We start from the raw sequence: 17,998 nt of genomic DNA, 5'->3' as shown, positions 1-17,998 counted from the left end.
TTTGGAACAGAAGTGGGGTGGGAGGCAAACATCACAGACATACCAGGGCACTACTTTATTGCCAGTGCTTTAGGAGAGGCAAGAAGGTAGACAAAGGAGAAAGTACGAAGAAGGGGGCCAGGACCCTAGTGGTGCCAGAGCCATAGTCACGGGGCTGAGGGCCCTGCGCCACTCGGGTCTAGACAAAGGTGGTGGCTCTGGAGGTAGAGGGGGAATCCTAAGGCCTGTGGCCTCAGATGGGAAGCCTGCTAGGCCTGCCAAGGGTGGAGGTCGGGGGGTCCGCTGTCCTTGCTCATTAAGGGAGAAGCTGTCAGGACCATGGAGAGGGGAGGCCATGGGAGGAGATGGGGCAGTTCCCCACCCATGTCCCTGGTGTTGCCTCCCAAAGGCACGCTCCCCGTACTCCCCACGCCCTCAAAGGGGAAAGCCGGGCGGGAAGGGCGGCTGCGGGGTAGAAGAGAAAATCTTAAAGAAATCGGGCAGGGGAGAGGGCAACCGAGTGTCTGCATGGCCTTTTACCTCCCCTCCTCCAGCCTCCTCAGTTCCAGATTTTGAGGAAGCTGTCCCAGGAACCAGTGGCCACAGCCATCCCATCAGCCGTGACCCCCAGGCAGCTGACCCTGTTGTCGTGGCCAGAGAGGATGCCTGAAGAAAAGGGGGAGGAGTCAGCCTGGCAGGGAGTGTGTGCACACAGGGCCCCTAGGTTAGCTGGGCGAGACGTCTGACTAGAAGAGGGAAGAGGATTAGCCCTGAGGGGCGGGCCTTCCATTGAGGCCAATCTCTCTGTGTAGAACCTGGGGTGGGGGAGGGGAGGGGAGGGACCTGGGAGAGCTGGACAGGTCAACGTGCGGGGAGAAAAGCAAGGGCACTAGAAAATGGGGAGGGCTTCCAAATGGAGACTTAGGCCCCGCGAGAAGTGACTTGCCCAGGGCCACTCAGAAAGTAAGCAGTGGAATTAAGATTTGGATCCCGACTCTCTGGCCCAGGGTTATCTTCACTGGGCACCTGGCCTCTCCCGAGAGAAGAAGCCACACTATCTGATTCAACTTCAGACCAGGCCAGTCCTAGAGAAGCGCCCAGATTGGGGTCAGGGCCATCAGGTCACTCTCCATCCCCTTAACTCTGTCACTGCATAGTCCCTGAGCTGGCCCTTCCGTTTGGTGGATGCCCCTGAAACCCAGCACTGACTGGACATTCAAGGCCCCCAGGTCTGGGGGCGACTGGAAGAAGCTCTTCTGGAGGGAAGCAGCTATGGCGGGGGGCAGTGGAGAAGGGCCGATTAGAGCAACTTTGCTTTGAGAGAAGGTGGTCCTAGATTGGGAAGCAAGGGGGACTGGCTTCTAGGGGTAGAGCTCAGAGTTACCCAATAATTAGGGAGCAGTGGTCAGAGGGTCCCCACAAGGGGAGCGAGGTGGCCGTGGTGGGCAGGCTCTTACCCACTCGCTCGCACTTCATGGAGTCCCAGACGTTGCAGTTGAAGTCGTCGTAGCCCGCAAAGAGCAGGCGGCCGCTGAGGGAGAAGGCCACGGATGTGATGCCACAGACGATGCTCTCGTGGAAGTAGGTGGTCAGCTCCTGGTCTGCCCGCAGGTCAAACAGGCGGCAGGAGGCGTCGTCCGAGCCCGTGCAGATGGCCTCTCCGTTGGGGAAGAACTGCGGGTACAGGTGGCCAGGGGTCAGGACTCAGACCTGGGTAGCCCGCTGCCTTTCCTGCCCTCTCCCTGCTCCTGCCCTGGTGGCTCCAGGCCCAGCTGTTTCCCTCAGCCTCTCTGGCCCCCGCCCCCATCCCTTCCACCGCCAGCACGGTCGCTCTTCACCGCTGACGTTTGTCACATGCCAGCTGCAGCCGGGCTCCCTACCCCCTTCCCTGCTCCACAGTGTTTCCACGGGGCAGGGGAGGCTGAGGGAGGGTGGGCAGCGTGCCCAGGGTCACACGGTCAGAAGGGCGGAGGCTGTCCCAGGTGCCAGCGACTACAGTCGGCTGGATCAGCGTGCGAGCATGGGGCCAAGTACAAATGCATGTCCTGAATTTCATCATGAGGAAACGTCACGCAACCCGATGGAGGGCACATCTACAGAAAACTGGCTTGTACTCTTCAAAAATGTCCATGTCACGAAAGACAGAGAAAGGGCGCAAACGGTTCCAGTTTAAAAGAAACTGAAAAGACAAGGCAAGGGAATGCGATCCATGTTCCTGGACAGAAAAAAAAATTGCTATTTTTCAGATAATTGGTGAAACTTGAATATAGACTATAGACTATAGTACTGCGTCAATTTAAATTTCCTGATTTTAAGAATTAGACTGTGGCTACGAAAGAGAACGGCCTTGATTTTAGGAAGCACACACTGAAGTATTTAATGGGTAAAGAGGCATGAGGTCTGCAACTTACTTTCAAAGAACCCAGGGAAAAAGTTAATGACAAAGCGTGTCTATACCTACATCTAGGTGTGTGTGTGTCTGTGTCCGTCTGTCCATCTATCCCTCCCTCACTCTACAGAGAGGGAATGATAAAGCAAATGTGGTAGAAAGGTAACAGTGAATATGGGTGAAGGGTAGATGGGAGCAGTTTTTGTTACTCTTGCAACTTTTCTGTAAGGGGAAATTATTTCAAAGTGGAAAGTTGAAAGGGGCAGGGGCTTCCCTGGTGGCGCAGTAGATAAGAATCTGCCTGCCAATGCAGGGGACACGGGTTTGAGCCCTGGTCCGGGAGGATCCCACATGCCGCGGAGCAACTAAGCCCGTGCGCCACAGCTACTGCGCCTGTGCTCTACAGCCGGCGAGCCACAACTAGAGGAAAGCCTGCACGCAGCAACGAAGACCCAGCGCAGCCAAAAATTATTAAATCAAAAAAAATAAAAAAAGGAAAGGGGCAGGAGGCTGCAGGAGGGGATGAAGGCTGTGTGTGTTGGAGGTGGAGACGTGTTCCCGGGAGTCAGAGAACAGAGGGGGCGGGGGTGAGGGGGCTGCTCACGCAGATAGCATTGATGTCCGACTCGTGGCCCGTGAACGTCTGCCGGCAGGTCCCCTCCCGCACGTCCCAGAGCTTGGCGCTGGCATCACAGGCCCCCGAAATGAACAGTTTGAAGTCAGGGGACACGGCCAGGCTCATGCAGTCCCCCGTGTGTCCCACAAACACAGTCTTCTGCTGCCCGGTCTCGATGTCCCACAGAGCACTGCGGGGGAGGGGGAGGGGGAGGGGAGGGGGGTCACAGAGAAAGGCCAGCACAGAGGTGCCTCCCAAGCCCCAGCACCCACAGCGCTCGGTCCTCACCACGTGGTGTCCCCGGAGCTGGTCACAATGTTGTTGTCGTCCAGGAAGCGGCAGCAGGAGAGATAACCTGCGGGTAGTTAGGACAGTGCCCTGGCTGCCGGCCGCCCCCCGCAGGGCCGGGGCTTCCAGGGACCCTCAGTCTCTCACTCACCTGTGTGAGCAGAGAGCTCCCGGCTGACCTTGACGTTGCCCTCCCGGGATTTGAGGCTGTAGATGGAGCACATGTTGTCCAGCCCCCCACATGCCACGAAGTTCCCCGACGGGGCATAGGCACAGGTCATGACCCAGGAGGAGCGCAGCGGGATGGCGTGCACCTGTGGGGGGCGGGGCAGCGGGGGCCTGCGCTGAGCTCCCAGGTGGAGAGCAGAGAAGGGCAGCAGGACGCCCCCAGGAAGGAGGGTGGCAGCGGGGCCGGGAGACAGGACTGGTACCTTGTTGGTGGTGTAGGTGTCCCACACAATCAGCTTCCCGTCTTGTGAGGCACTTACCAGCAGCCTGGGGAGAGAACACTCGTGCCACCCAACTCTCCTTCCTGTGTCCCCCTAACACCCACCCCCGGCCACCCACGTCTCTTAAGCCTCACTTGGAGTCGGTGGCCCAGTGCATGGCGTAGATCTTGGCCAGGTGTCCCCTTAGCGTCCGCCGTGTCCGCATCTGCACTCGTCCCACTACCTCTAGGCCAGACACCAGCTGCAGGAAAGGGAGCATTAGAAATCAGGGTGAGGACTTCCCTGGCAGTCCAGTGGTTAAGACTCCATGCTCCCAATACAGGGGGCACGGGTTCGATCCGTGGTCGTCGGGGAACTGAGATCCCACAAAAAAAAAAAAAAAAAAAGGAAATCAGGGGGTGAGCAGGGCGCGTGCCCACACGTCAGTGTCACAGCCACTGATCTGTACAAGTCTGTTACGTGCCAGGCTCGGGGTCAGGGCCCCAGCCTCAGAGTTATCAGGCCCTGCCCGGCAGTGGCTTAGACTGATGCGGAGACAGACACAGGCATGTTGCTAAGGGTTTAACCACCGCCTCTCCTGCGTGGGCTGGGGGAGGAGGGGGAGGGGGAGGGGGGGGATTTGTATCTCGTAAATAATACCACCTTGACCAATTCAAGCTGCCAATGTGAGACCACCACACACGGACTTGGGAAGAGATGTACACATTTGGCTGAACCCAGCTGCTAGAAGCCTGCCCTCACCCACCTCTGCTGCACGGCCAGCTCTCACTGGATACGCAGAGCAGCTCCATGGCCCGGAACTGCACCTCCTGAAACTTGCAGTCCTGTGCCCCTGAAACTCCTTCGACCTCCTAGACTTAGGCTGGGGCTCCAGGGTCAAAAGACTTGACTTGCCATTTACTTGCTTTGTTATCTCAGGCAAGTTACTTAACCTCTCTGAGCCTGTTTTCCTCTGAGCCTGTAAAATGAGGTTTATAGCACCTACCTTATGGGGTTGTCATGAAAATGAAATGAAATTATGTATTTAAGCAACTTAGCCCAGTGCCTGGCTCATGTTCAGTAAATGTTTACTCTTATTATTAACATTTAATCCAATGTAAGATGCCACCAACCCTAAGAAGCACGGTTCTCACATGGATCACTAAGAAAGAAAAAATGCTGCGAATTATAATTGTAAGGCATCGATTGTTGGACGCATCTCAATTTCCGAGATGTCAAATTGTGAAAAAATGCATCTGAGAACTGACGAACTTCAGTATTAGACAGCTAGTACCTAGAGTCGCGAAGCGCTTCTGATTGACAAAGCCCTACCCCTCTTCATCCTTGCCACCCCGCGAGGGGGGGGTAATCACTCTCGCTTTATGAACAAGGACAGGACAGAGTCTGCCTCCTTAGTCTCCGACTCGGTGCCTGGCCCAGAGCAGACCGACCTCGCAAAATGTTTGTCGAATGAATGAATTCATGTCATTCCTCACTCCAAGGACACGCTGTACTAGAGCTTGGGCACCAGGCTGTGGCTGGTTATGGGGCTCCCAGCCCATCCCCTCCCCTCCCCACCCCTCCCCTCCAGCCCTGTCAGTGGGACAGGAGCTCTCACCTCTGCCAGAGTAACGTCGGCACAGGCTTTCCTGGCATCCTGGGGGGAAAGCAGGCATCAGGGGACGGTAAGGGCAGGGTGTCAGTGGTGGGGGTGCGTGGGCGTCTGATGCGGGTGGGTTTGGGGCTCTAGGGTTTGGGGGCGCCTCTCAAATATGAGATCCAAATTCAGGAGGTCTCTGGCGACTTCCAGGTCAGGGGTCTCTCGGGTGTCACTCAAGGGTGAATCCAGCCCTCTTCCCCCGCAGGCCACACTCCCGCACGGCCCGGTCCCTTGTTTTCTGGGGCTCCCTGGTGGGAGGGTTCTGGGGTTACTGCAATCTGCTTCTTGAGCTGCTCTGCTTCCTGCCGCAGCTGCTCCATCTCCCCCATGGCGGACGGGTTGAGGGGCGGCTCCGGCTCCTGCCAGGAACACGGGGTGGGTGTAGGGGGATCCCCACGTTTCTGTCCCTCACATCCCACACCGGACCCCTCACGAAGGCTGGAGCCCACCCCCCAGACAGGGAACTGACTGGGTGGTCTGGACCCCTCTCCCCGCCCGCCCCTCCCCGTGTGGAGTCCTGTGCGGCCAGTCCCGCGCTGGCCCAGGCCTGCCTGCAGCCCCCAGCCCCAGAGGGCAGAGCCAGCCCAGCTCCCTCTTACTTGGGCTCTGACTGGACCTCGTTAGGCTTCCAGCTCCAGTTCCCAGGCGCCTCCTCACTCCCTCAGCTGCGACGCCCGCCCGTCACCTGCCCCGGCTCTGCTGCCAGGGGAGCTGGCCTGGCCTGGCCCCGACTGGGGGCGGGGGGCGGGGGGGCACTGACAGGGAAGGGTAGGGCCAGCGACGTCAGGCAAATGAAGTCAGCTGGCCAGGGTGGGGGGAGAGGACAGAGCGGGAGGCGTGTGGCTTCCGAGAGGCTTGGGCCCAGCCCAGGTTGGGGGGGTGGGTGGGCGGGAGCAGGAGTGCGGGGCTCTACGGAGAAGCAGCCCCCCGTAACGAGCCCCGGAGGGAGGAAGGGGTGCGGGTGCTTCCCCGGCCAGTCTCCAGGCAGAGAGCAGAGCATCAGGCCCCATGGGATTAGAGCAAAGCTGTGAGGATTAAGGGCTGGGTTTGGGAGGGGTGCAAAGGAGCAGCACGACCACAGCTCGGGGGGTGGGGGGCCCCAGGCCCTGGCCCCCACCAGTGGTGATGATCTTGGCAGTCAGGGCCTAGCTAGCAACCAGTCCAGGAGCCAGAGAACGAGGGTGAGAGACAGCCCACTGTCAATACCCAAAACTGTGTTCCTTAGCTCAGGGTGGGGCACGGAGAGGGCTACGGTGAGTATGGGGAGGGTGTAGGCCGGAGCTGGAGATTAGAAGGGACTGATCTGGATAATCCTTCTTCTGGACAAGCCCCAACCAGCTGCCCCCAGGGTCTGATCCTGGGGGAGAGGGGGAAGGTCCGGGGGCTCCAGAGAGGAGGATGGACAGGCCTGGCCCAGCTCTGGGTGGAGAAAGAACGGCAAGTGGAGGGCAACCCCGTGCCCTGCTCCCATCCGGGGCTGGGCCCCCTGCTGGCCCCCAGGACTCACAGGGGCCTGCTGGGGCTGAGAAGGCAAGAAGCAGAGGGACGAGGCTGTCCGAAGTCCCAGGCAAGCTCAGAGAGGGAAGACAGGGCTTAGAGTAGGAGGCCCAAGGAGCAGCTGTCAGGGTTAGGGCTCGTGTGCATGAGGGGAGCAGGTGGCCGAGATTTCCCTGACAAATCACAGGCTGGAGAGGCCCTGCCTCTGGGAGGCCCACGATACCTGTCCTCCCTGGCTGGTCACAGCCTCTCCACCCTCCAGCCGCCACGGAAACTGCTACGACACACTTGACTGGGCCCCGGCTGAGGGATCTTCAGGATCTTTATTGACAGGCGGGGAGCGGGCAGTGGGGTGACCTCCCTCTCGTCCGCCTCACTGAGAGCAGTCGGGCCCTACCCCCTGCCGTTCCTTCCCACGGCGGCAGCATCGCGTCTTCTGTCTGTCCTGGGGCTGGAGGTCCGTCGGCCGGGCCCAGGCCTGGCTCCCCAGGCTAGTCTGTGCGGCGTCCTCTGAGTCCAGGGCTGCACGGCCCTTGGGGTCCCCAGGCTGGCGGGCGTGCGGGGACGGACAGCTCGCTGTTCTGCTCCTGTCACGTGGGGACTTCTCGGGGGTCTTGGCATCAAGGCAGACCCCCCACAAGTCAAGAGGCCACATCCCCAAGGAGCTGGCTCAGCCCCTCACAGCTCCTCTCGGACCCGAGGCGGCTTCCCAGCCTTGTCCTGGACCCGCTGAAGCCTGTGGCTGGGGGGTTCTGGGGCGGGGTCTCTGCTGGGCATTTCTTCTCCCTCCTCCTTCGCTGGTTCCTGCAGTAGCTCTTTGGCTTCTGTCCACTCCTGGGGGGCCGTGGAGAGGAGGGTCTGGCCTGATCTCCTGCATCCACCCTGCCCCAAGGACCCTCCCTGGGTCATCCCAGCCCCCGCGCCTTACCCGTCAGCCTGCCCACACCTCACACGGCTACTCCCGCTCGCTCCTCCTCACCTGCTCCCTGTGCTCAGGGGCCCACGTGTGCCACAGCGCCAGGGTGCAGCGCCGCCCCCGCGTCACGGCCCACACACCGTGGGGATTCTCCACGCCGGAGCTGAAGGCCACGAGGCGCCCGCAGCGAGGACGGACCTGCGCCTGGCAGGCGATGGCGGATTCAGCTCCAGGGAGAGACACTCGGAAAGCTTGGCCCTGACTCCCCGGAGTAGGACGGGGGTAGGGGGCCCAGAGAAGGCAGCCCTCTTGCCCACCACTTCCCCTCCTTAATTCAGGGGCTGTCTGGGGGCAAATGGGAAATGGGCCTCCACCTGGGGTGCACAAGTGCCAGACTGAGGCTAGAGGAGTTGGAGCCAAAGGGAGAAGGACCTCCGTCCGCCCCAGTGCCCTGACTTTTCCTGGCCAGGTGCTGGAGGTCCTTTGTACCAGGTGTGAAGCCACCTGAAGGCACGAGCGCAGTACCAGACTCTGGGTTCTGGGCATAAGGATCTTGAGGACACTTTTCCACCCCAGAGACAGCTTGGATTACAGGTGGTGAGCAGAGAAGGAAGTAACTGGATAAGGCAGAGCAATACACAATGAAGAAGCTCTGCTCCGCTCCTCCTACTGACCCTAGCCCGGAGCTTTTACCTGGAACAGGGGCTTGGGGTCCTGTGCTTTACCCGCCCTCCTTTAGAAGGGCCTGGAGGGGCCCTTGGAGGTCTCCTGGGAGGGGCTAGGAGAGCCCCTGAACAGACAAGTGGTGGGAGGAGCTGGGGAGGCCAGGGAAGGAGAGGGCTAAGGCGGCCCCAGCCATTGCTCTGCATTTGCCTCTGGGAACCTTCTGCTTTGAATCCTGAGCCCACAGCTGGGCTCCCTGTCCCCCGCCCCAGCCCCCATTTACCGTGACGGTGAGGGCGTTGGGCTCTGTGAAGAACAGGTCCCCGCCCTGGAAGTCATCGTTGAGGTAGAGGAGTCCGCTGGGGAGGGAGGAAGACAGGAGGCGGTGAGACCCCCGCCCAGGCCCCCCTGCCTGACCCCTGGAGGGCCGCCCACCTGTAGTCTCGGTAGGTGTAGGCCGGGGGCTCCCGCCAGCACTCCCCGGTGTCAGGGTCCAGGACACAGTTGTCTGCGTGCACCGGGTGGCTCAGGTCCATGCGCTGCGCCTGCTCTCCTGGGAAGCGAAGGGGCCTGGTGGGCACCCCGCTGCCCGGTGCCCGCCCACCGACACCCACCCTGCAGCTCTGGGGTCACAGCCGGGCCCGGCCTGGGCAGGGGAGTCAGTCCTCGTGCAGTGAAGACCGGGACGCACACGGCCGGGGCCGCGGAAGGTGTGCAGTGCGCCGTGTAGTGCGCCGGCCCCGAGGGGCCCCGAGGTGGGGGCGGAGCGGCAGGGCCCCTGGCGGTTACCTTCTATGGCACTACGGCACACCAGGTGGGTGAAGGAGAGGTGCAGGGGCCGGTCCGGGGAGAAGTAGGCCTGTGTCAGGCTCCGCACGCGCTCGCTCACCTCCAGAAGCAGCTGGGCGCCCTGACTACCCACAGCCCCAGCCCGGGCCAGCTGCCAGCAGAGAAGGAAGGGCCGGGAAGGGGGAGGCATTGGAAGGGTGGCCCCTGCCCCTGCCCCACTTCCACTGCCCTCCACCCACGGTTTGGGGGCGCCCATCCGCCCAACTGCTCCATGACGGCAACCCGGGCCCCTCGGTCTGGAACCCCCTGCTCAACCCTGGGCCGAGGACTCGGCTACTCTGGGTCCCGGGAGAGCCCTCCACAGGAGATGCCCGGCCCTCTTCTTCAGTTCTGGCACCAGGCCAGGGCCTGGGGGCCTCCTCTCACCTGGGCGGCCTTGAGCACCGTGAGCCCCTCGAAGCGTTCGTGGGGAGTGTGTGGGGAGCGGCGGCCCTGATAGCCGGACCTGGCTCCAGACTCAGCCGCGTCCTAAGCAGGGAGGGTGTTGGCTGCGGAGTCACCCTCCCTGGCCCCGGGCTATCGCCCACCTCACTGCCCACAGGGCCGCATGGCCTTCCCTCCAACCCTCCCAACTCCCTGGAAGAGGCTAGAAGCTCCCGAAGTTCTCTGAGCTGCTGCCCTTTCCCAGAGAACGACTGTCTCCGCGTCTGTGTTGTCACTCCTGGTAAAGATCTGGAACCCCACTGTGCACAGAACTCTGGAGAGCTTCCTACAGTGCGGAAGGGGCCCTGAGAGGTAAGGACAGCTGCGGAAGGGGGCAGGAGGGGCTTGATCACTCATCCCGATGGGCCGAGAATAGGGGAGTTTCTCTGGAAAAGGACGCTGGCAGGAGGTTCGACAGTCGGGACAGGTCCTGGCTGACTCGAGGTAGGGACATGGTATCAGCCAAGGTGTCTCTCTTCCATCCCTTCTCACCTTACATGCTCTTGGAGAACTTGATGCTAAGTCCCAGTTACCCGACTGTCTACATGACTCTTATCAACTGGGGGTCTCCTAGTATCTGAGTGTCCCTTTCCTGACACCTAATGTCTGCTTTTTCTTTCTTTTTTCTATTCTGTCTGCTTTTTGAAACTCAAGGTACCACTATCTAATTACCCGGTATTTAAGCCTCATCTCTGAGAGGTTTATATAGAGGCTACCTGGCCACTCAAGCCACCTAACCCTCTATTCTTTTATTCATTCATTCGTTCAGTAGGCACTGAGCACCTACTATGTGCCAGGCACTGTTCTAGGCACTGTGGACTCAACTGTGAACATGAAAAGTTCCAGCAGGGTTTATATTTTGAGATAATAAACAAACAAACCAGATCAATTCAGACGGTGGTAAGTGTTATATGGAAATTAAAGCAGGGTTACAACCCTGAGAGTGCCCCGGCAGGGGTCAGGGGACAGCTAAGTGATGAGATGACATCTAAATTGAAACCAAATGATATGAAGGAATAGCTGAGAGAAAAAATGTTCCAGGCAGCAGAAATAGCAAATGCAAAGGTCCTGGGGCCAGAATGAGTTTAGTGTAATCAAGGAACAGAAAGGTTTGATACTTGGGAGTTATCCTTGACTCCATTCTTTCTGCATCTTCCACATAGATTTAGTTCTCAAATTCTCTTTCTTTGATTTTCTAAATATTTCTCATCTGTCTCCCTCTTCATTCCCTTGAAATGAGAACCTAACCCAGGGCGGCGGCCCTCTTGCAATCATCCCAGAAGCTCCCCCTTACTTCCCTCTCCCACTGCATTCTCCAAACTGCCACTAGAGGGAGCTCCCAGTCCTACAGGATGAGGACTCCAGACCCTGCCCGTGGAGGTTCTGCAGGAAGACAAAAGTCCACCCCTCCTTAAATCCTTCAGTAAGCCGTCCACAAATAAAGTCCAAACTCCTTGGTAGGGTACAGAGGCCCTTCCCCATCTCTCCTGTGCCTCCACTCCTACACCGCCTCTGGATAATATACGGCCTGATGTTAATAGCGATAGATCATACTATTTCCACCTTCTTCCAAGAGCTTTACCATGTACTAACTCATTAATCCTCACAGCAACCACAGCAACCCTACAACATAACCGCTGCATTTAGCCCCATTTCATAGAGAGGAAACTAGGCTCACAGATGTTAAAATACATTGCCCAAGGTCACACAGGTAATTCCTGCTGGGACTGGCCCATGTTCTTAACTCCTGTGCTCCACTGCAGTTCCCAGAAAGAACAATAACCCCCCTTATTCTTCTCCCTTGCAGCCTGACTTTCCTTCCCTCTCTGTTTGGTTAACTCATCCTTAAGATTGAGCTCAAATGCCAGCCCCTCCGGTAAGCCTTCCGTGACTTTGCATCTCGGCGCGGGACCCTAGTTCCCCGACCAGGGATCGAACCCATGCCCCCTGCAGTGGAAGTTTGGAGTCTTAACCACTGGACGGCCAGGGAAGTCCCTGGATGAGTACCCTGTACAGACTTCTTTCACCAAACTCACCACCCACTCTGATTATGTCTCCATGCCTGATTCCTTCTCTATACACCGAGCTCCCAAATGCTCGGTCTGTGTTCATCTACCTCTCCCTGGAACCTAGGCATTTCCAGTATACAGCAGGGTCTCAAAGAGCGTGTGTCGAAGAAATGCTAGCCCAGAGTGAGACTAGAGTTTCATAAAATGGCAGACTCAACCTGGTGAATACAGATCATCCCACCCAATCCAGGAGGGGATGCGATGATGGAGAAACAGCCTGCATGTCTGCCGAGCCAAAAACTGAGCTCTCGGCCAACCAAGGAATCTTCACCTGCGCACTCACCCTTTCTGATGCATTTATGCTTTGTATTTTGTTCTTCCTATCAGTTTCTCGCAAAATCCTTCTGTAAAATGACCAGCCCATGTCAGCTAAGTTAAGGGGAAAAGGAACTTGTCCCCAGCGGGGAGGCAGTGGCAAGCACAGTCCCCGCTGGAGAGTCAGGGAGGGCAGGACAGGGGGGCAGGCCAAGAGCAAGGGGGCAGGCAGCTGTGCCAGAGGGTCCCCAAGTAGTGGCAGTGCCCCGCCCCCACAGGTCTTCTCACCTTGGCCAGCTGCAGGAGCACCCCGCACTCGGCTGGGGTGAGCAGCCCGTCCAGAACCGCTCGCTCCGACCCATTCAGCTGCCTCGCGTCCTGGGTCAGGGTTACCCCCTCCAGGAGGAGGACATCTGCAGGGGAGGGACAGGGCCGGGGCTGAGGGTCCCCTGAGGGCAGGCCCAGCAGTAGCTGGCAGCCCCCAGCCCCTCCAGGCTCCTGTCTCCTGCTGTCCCAGGAACTCACCCTTCCAGTGAGTCAAGGGCTTCGGCTGTGGAGGCTCATGGTCCCACGGCCTCTTCTCCTGATCCTCTCTCAGGGGTGAGAGACACGCTCAGCGGACGCACAGGCCAGTCCAGACCCATCTTCCCCAGGACCCGTCCCTCCCCTTCCAGCTCAGGCCACGCCCCTCCCACCACAAGGCACCTCCTACCTGAGTTTTTCTCTAAGGGCCTCAGGGATGAAAGCTGCTGGGGTCCAGGGATCCTGGGACAGTCAGGAAAAGCGCCATCACCCATCAAGTCCACCCCTGAATCCCTGACGGTAGACCCTGAGCTACCACATTAAGGTCCTCCTGCTTCCAGAGGGGAAGGTGGAGGTGGAGAAAGCCCTGGACTCATTGTCGGGAGCCCCGGGCACTGGGCACTGGGCCAAATTCTGCAATAATAATGATAATAATAACAACAACAACAACTTACGTAGCACTATTTGCCAGGTGCTATTCTAAGAGCTTTATACATGGATGTGGAATTTATCATTTAAAGTTCACAATAGTCTTATCAAACAGGTCGTAGTAATGTGCCCATTTTGCAGTTGAGAGGACTCTGAGACACAGAGGCGTAAAGTAACATGCCCAAGATCACACAGCTGATAAGGGACAGAGTTGGGATTTAACCAACGGTTTCCAAACAGGGAGATTTGCCCGTTAGGGGACGTTGCAATGTCTGCAAACAGTTTTGATTGTCATGACTCAGGGAGTGCTAGCGACACCTACTGGGCAGAGGTCGGGTAAGCTGGCCTACACGATCCTACGTTGCCTGGACAGCCCCCTTCTCCCAGTTACGAAGTATCTGGTCCAAAATGGCAATAGTGCCAAAAAGGTTGAGGAAGCCTGCCTTATGCTGTAGCACTAGCGAGAATAACCTCTGCCTTTTAGTTCCCTCTCACAACTATAACAAAGAGTAAGAAAAGCAGCAGCAACAGAGCTTTCTGTACTTCGGAGCAAGCGACGTGGCTTCAACAGGGCTATGAGATAAGTGTGATGTTCCCATTTTACAGGTAAGGAAATTGAGGCCGAGGCAAGTGAAGGTCCAGAGCTTGTTCGTGGCACAGAGACCAACATTTAGGCCTGCATGACCCCAAAGCCGCCCTTAACTACAGGCGCCTGCCTCTGTCCCTGCGATGCTGGGACACAGAGTCCTCTCCAACCCTCGAAGGGTTATGGAGAAATGGGAAGCGCTGTTGGGAACGGATGTGGCACATCCACATAGGGGATTACTGCTGTCCCCCTCCTGGGGGCGGGTGGGGAGCAGTGGGGTCACTCACGGGATCCTTGAAGCTAGCCCCCAGGTGCTCCACGGCATAGTAGAGCTGTCTCTTCTCCCCCAGGGATCGAAGGACGAAGCGCTGGATGTCCTGGAGAAGGGGGACAGCAGCGGGGGGGAGTGGGGGGCGGGGAAGTTAAGGCTGGAGAAGAGCAGGGGAGCCCGCAGGCTCGGCTGTGCCCCTCGGTTCAACCCTCCTCCTTCAGCAGCTTCAGGGTGTCGGGGCTCAGACTGGGGGTAGTGTGTGTGTGTGTGCATGCGTGTGTGTGTGTGTGCTGTGCACATGTGCACTTGTGCATAGGTGGGGGCAGGCAGGGGTGAGGTTAATGGAAGAGGGCTGGGCTGGTGCTTGGACTCAGAAGTAGAGCCTGCAGTGGGGAGCAGGGAGTGGAGACCGAGCAGATGCTGGACTTGGGGTCGCCTTTGGCCAGAATGGGGGGCGGGATCCAGGTGACTTCTCCAGCACACCCGTTTGATTTCGGGCTACCTCACGGGGGCAGTGTGGAGGCGCTACCTCTCTTGGCCCGAGGGCAGCTCTCGGCTCTCCCAGCTGCGCCTGGTACTGGTCCAGAGCTTTCCTGGCAGCCTCATCCTCCGGGTAGAAGAGGAGGACGCTCAGCACATTTTCCACAGCCTGGGACAGATTCCCTACTGGAGACAGAGAATAGCGTGGGGAGGGGGGACCCAGAGACCGGGCACCGCTGTGATCCCTGGGCAGAGGCAAGAAGCCAGGGGGACAGAGGCAGAGCCGGAGGAGGTGGTCTCCCAGGGCCCCATCCCACCCAGCCGACTGGCTCATCCACTACTTCTTTCCAAAGCTTACTGGAACATACCTGAGCTGTGTGGGCAGAGTTCAGAGGGGAGGAAGAGAGGAGAGAATAAAGGAAGGTGAGAAACAGCAAGGACAGAAGGAGCCCTGTGACCCATCTCCTGAGCTTTCCACGATGGCACCAAAGGAGAGCAAGAGTCCTCCTGAGGTGGTGGTCCCCATGGAGCCCTGACCAACTACAGATGCAGAGACAGACGGAGCGATGGAGGGATGGGGCTCAGGATACCATCAGAGACAAACCTTCACTCTCCCCGTTTCCAACCTCAGTCACCCCCAGGGCTCACCCTTCCCCCACTGACCCTGAGCATGGGCCTCGTGCAGCCGCCTCAGCTGGCCGGGAAGGAAGTCTGGGACAGGGAAGCTGCGACCAGGACGTGTGGCCGTGTCCTCCACACAGCGCTGCCGGCACTGCACGACCCCTATCCAGTGCCCTGCGGGGGACACACGTGCGCCCCTCAGCCTGTGATGCGCCTCCCCTGGCACCACGAGGCCCCGCGCTCCAGCTCCTCACCTGCGATGGCCTCATACAGGCCTCCCTGGCTCCCGGTCCCCCCCTCCTCCTCTTCTTCCTTCTGCTGCTCCTCAGGCCCCTCGCAGCCAGCCCGGCAGCTCTCCACCTGGGCCAGGCTCTCCTGCAGGGCCTCCTCTAGCCAGGGCAGTGCCAGTGCTGCTTCCTGGCGCCCCAGCAGCTCCAGGCCGGTGTCATAGGCTGCCTGCTGGGGAGGGGAGTGGTCAGTCACCTGAAATCCTGGGGCAAGGGTTGCCAGACTAGATCAGGAGGGAGAAAGAAGGAGAGGGGTGTGGGTCTCATTTGGGGCCTGGACTCCAGGTCCCAGTTCACCTTGGGGAATACAGGGTGGGCCTCGGAAATCCAAATGTTAGAACATGGGACATTGTGAATCTCAGGAAGAAAACTAAGTCCCAGAGAGGGACTTCCCATCAGGGTCACAGAGGACGGTACCCAGATTTCCTGATGCCCGGCGGACAATGCACAGTCCAGCGAGGCCTGTGTATCCAGCCAGTCAAAGACTGGGGGCGGGATAGGGGTCGTGCTGAGGGTCTCACCCAGTATGGGGGCGTCTCCAGGTCCCGGAAGCTCTGGGGCCGGACCCCGGACATCCGTCTGTACTTAGCCATGTCCTCTCGCATCTGAAGGTGCGTTGGGTTGGCCACAAAGAAGGTGTGCGCTGCGGCTGCTGCCAGGTCCAACTTCTTCAGCTGAGAAGCGGGAAGGATGAGGGAGTCAGCCCTGGAGTAGGGGTGTCAGACTCTGCCTCCTCCCCCGCCTCCCCACCCCAGACACACCTGGCACTGCCCCAGAGCCTTCTGGAAGACTGGTAGGTGAGAACTGCCCACCACCCAACCTCCAGACCCCCAGTATGCTGGGACTGTCAGGAGTCTGGTAGCTACGGAAGCAGGTTCTGAAGACTGGAGTGGGTGGGATATGGGCAGAGGGACCTCGTTGGGAGACAAAGTGGAAGTGATGGGTAAGCGAGGTGCAGAAGTAGAGGTGACCCGAGCGACCAGCAAAAGCCGCAGGGCTCTAGGACCCTGAGCTGAGGTGTGTGTGACCAGCGCCCCCCTTCCCCGGCCACGTAGGCATTATTAGGCAACAGCGACCGCACCAGTAGCTCGCACTGTCCATTGCCCCTGCCCCGGGACACCGGGCCCCTCAGCCCTGGCCCGCTCCTCTTTCTTTCCCGAAGCTCCCTCCTGCCCCAAGCGAAGGCTCACACTCACCCCCTTACCCGCCCCCATGCTCTCTCTCCAGCGGCGGATCTCAACCCTAATCCTCCCCCTCCATTCCTGGGAAGAGGCGGCTGTCACTTCACGTAGGTCTCAGTAAGACTTTCTAAAACTCCAGGCCCCTGCCCTCCATCTCCGATCTACTTCCACCCCGCCGCATGACGCCCATTCCAACTTCGCTCCCACTCTCCCAAGGCTGTCCCTCGGCGGCCTCGATGGGTGTTTGTCGCGGTTTGATAGGACGGACTCCAAAGACGAGGTCCTATCCACACAGCCCCACCCGGGTCCGGGCGCTGGCTCGCCGCCCCTCCCGGGAGCTGGAGGAGGAGGGCGGCGGGGCCTGGGAGGACCCCCGGGGCCCGGGCCGCCGCGCACCTGGTAGTAGGCCCTCTGCAGGTAGTTGTAGGGCTCTCGGCGGCGGAAGGCGTCCTGGAGCGCGCTCCCCACTCGGAGCCGCGCCGCGCCCCCCGGACCCAGCCTCCGCGCCCCGCACTGGGTCAGGCACTCGGCGCGCCGGAGCGCGGCGCGGAGGAGCAGCGGCTCCCAGGCGCTCCGCGCCGCTCCCGGCCCGGAGTCGGGCCCGGGGGAGGCGGGGAGCATGGCGGGGAGCGCGGCCCCCGGCTCGGCCGCGCAGCGCGCCCCGCAGTCCCGCCGCGCGCGGCCCAGCGCCGCCCGGCTGCGCAACGCCTCCCGCAGCAGGGCCACCGCCGGCGCCCAGGCCCCCGCCGCGTAGGCGCGCAGCCCGTCGGCGTAGAGCAAGTCGGGGGCCTGGGGGGGCGCCCCCGCGGACAGCGGGGCCAGGCCGGGGGGCTCGGGGGACCCCGGGGGAGGCAGCAGCAGCAAGAGCGTCAGCCACCGGAGGAGCCGGAACATCGTGCGAGAGCCGCCGGCCGGCTGCAGGAGGGAACTGCGGGAGCCGCGAGGAAGAGGGAGGAAACGGGGAAGGAAGAGGGAGGGGAAAGGAAGGAGAGATAGAGAGGAGGGAGGAGAGGACGAGAGGAGGAATGAGCGGCGCCGACGGGAGCTGATGGGACCGAGCCCCAACCCTGGGAGAGGCCGGGGTGAGAGAGAGCCAGGAGTCAGAGGACGCCTGGCAGAACGCGGAGGACGCGGAGAACGCGGGCTTTAGGACAAGCGGGGTGGTGTGGACCAAGAAACAGACCGCGGGGAGAGCAGGGCAGACGGCCGGCCGTGGAGCAGGCCTGGTGCTCTGAAGACAGCCTGAGGAGCCTCTTAGGACCCCTGACTCCAGCCGCCGTGGCCCTGGGTGGGAAGAGCTACTGCGTCTGCGTCCCCCTCCACTCTTGGGTCCAGGAAAAGGAGCGTGGATGCCTCCCACAAACCCGCACACACGCACTTTTGGACAAAGAACTTTCGAACGCAGCAGGGAGGGGGGTAAACTCCAGGTCTGTGACACCAAGTCTGCTCAAACCCTTTCCTGCCCAGAAAGTGCACTCATTCAGATTTGGGAAAAGGAGGAGCGCTGAGGCACGGGAGATAGAGACATCCTCTAAAACCACCTCCACAGATCTCAACGAAGGTCCTTCAAACCCCAAACCAGCAAACTC

At 60.0% G+C, this 17,998-nt stretch overlaps 2 protein-coding genes across 4 annotated transcripts; both read right to left on the bottom strand.

The window, feature by feature from the left end:
* Positions 1 to 40: 40 nt before the first annotated feature.
* GNB3 (G protein subunit beta 3) lies at positions 41 to 7,152 on the bottom strand. 2 transcript variants are annotated; one of them, XM_059935230.1, is made up of 10 exons: positions 7,081 to 7,152; positions 5,633 to 5,719; positions 5,319 to 5,357; positions 3,856 to 3,962; positions 3,704 to 3,767; positions 3,424 to 3,586; positions 3,273 to 3,339; positions 2,973 to 3,174; positions 1,437 to 1,653; positions 41 to 645 (listed from the first exon to the last, which is right to left on the bottom strand). In XM_059935230.1, exons 2-10 carry the CDS (start codon positions 5,687 to 5,689, stop codon positions 539 to 541), a joined length of 1,023 nt encoding a protein of 340 aa, XP_059791213.1. In that variant the 5' UTR covers positions 5,690 to 5,719; positions 7,081 to 7,152; the 3' UTR covers positions 41 to 538. The 2 variants fall into 2 exon arrangements, with proteins under 2 accessions (XP_059791213.1, XP_059791212.1); XM_059935229.1 differs by lacking the exon at positions 7,081 to 7,152 and adding an exon at positions 5,960 to 7,045.
* Positions 7,146 to 17,371, bottom strand: P3H3 (prolyl 3-hydroxylase 3). 2 transcript variants are annotated; one of them, XM_059935225.1, is made up of 15 exons: positions 16,806 to 17,371; positions 15,750 to 15,902; positions 15,196 to 15,397; positions 14,984 to 15,115; positions 14,370 to 14,506; positions 13,857 to 13,946; positions 12,745 to 12,797; positions 12,558 to 12,625; positions 12,321 to 12,445; positions 9,652 to 9,753; positions 9,226 to 9,376; positions 8,872 to 8,989; positions 8,720 to 8,795; positions 7,837 to 7,977; positions 7,146 to 7,691 (listed from the first exon to the last, which is right to left on the bottom strand). In XM_059935225.1, the coding sequence occupies exons 1-15, from the start codon at positions 17,301 to 17,303 to the stop codon at positions 7,536 to 7,538; spliced, it is 2,202 nt and encodes a 733-aa protein (XP_059791208.1). In that variant the 5' UTR covers positions 17,304 to 17,371; the 3' UTR covers positions 7,146 to 7,535. The 2 variants fall into 2 exon arrangements, with proteins under 2 accessions (XP_059791208.1, XP_059791209.1); XM_059935226.1 differs by having other exon boundaries at positions 15,196 to 15,400; positions 16,806 to 17,060.
* Between the last annotated feature and the right edge of the window lie 627 nt (positions 17,372 to 17,998).

This window comes from Balaenoptera ricei, chromosome 10, assembly GCF_028023285.1.
Source record: "Balaenoptera ricei isolate mBalRic1 chromosome 10, mBalRic1.hap2, whole genome shotgun sequence".
NCBI lineage: Eukaryota > Metazoa > Chordata > Mammalia > Artiodactyla > Balaenopteridae > Balaenoptera > Balaenoptera ricei.
This window is presented reverse-complemented; position numbering and strand designations above follow the sequence as displayed.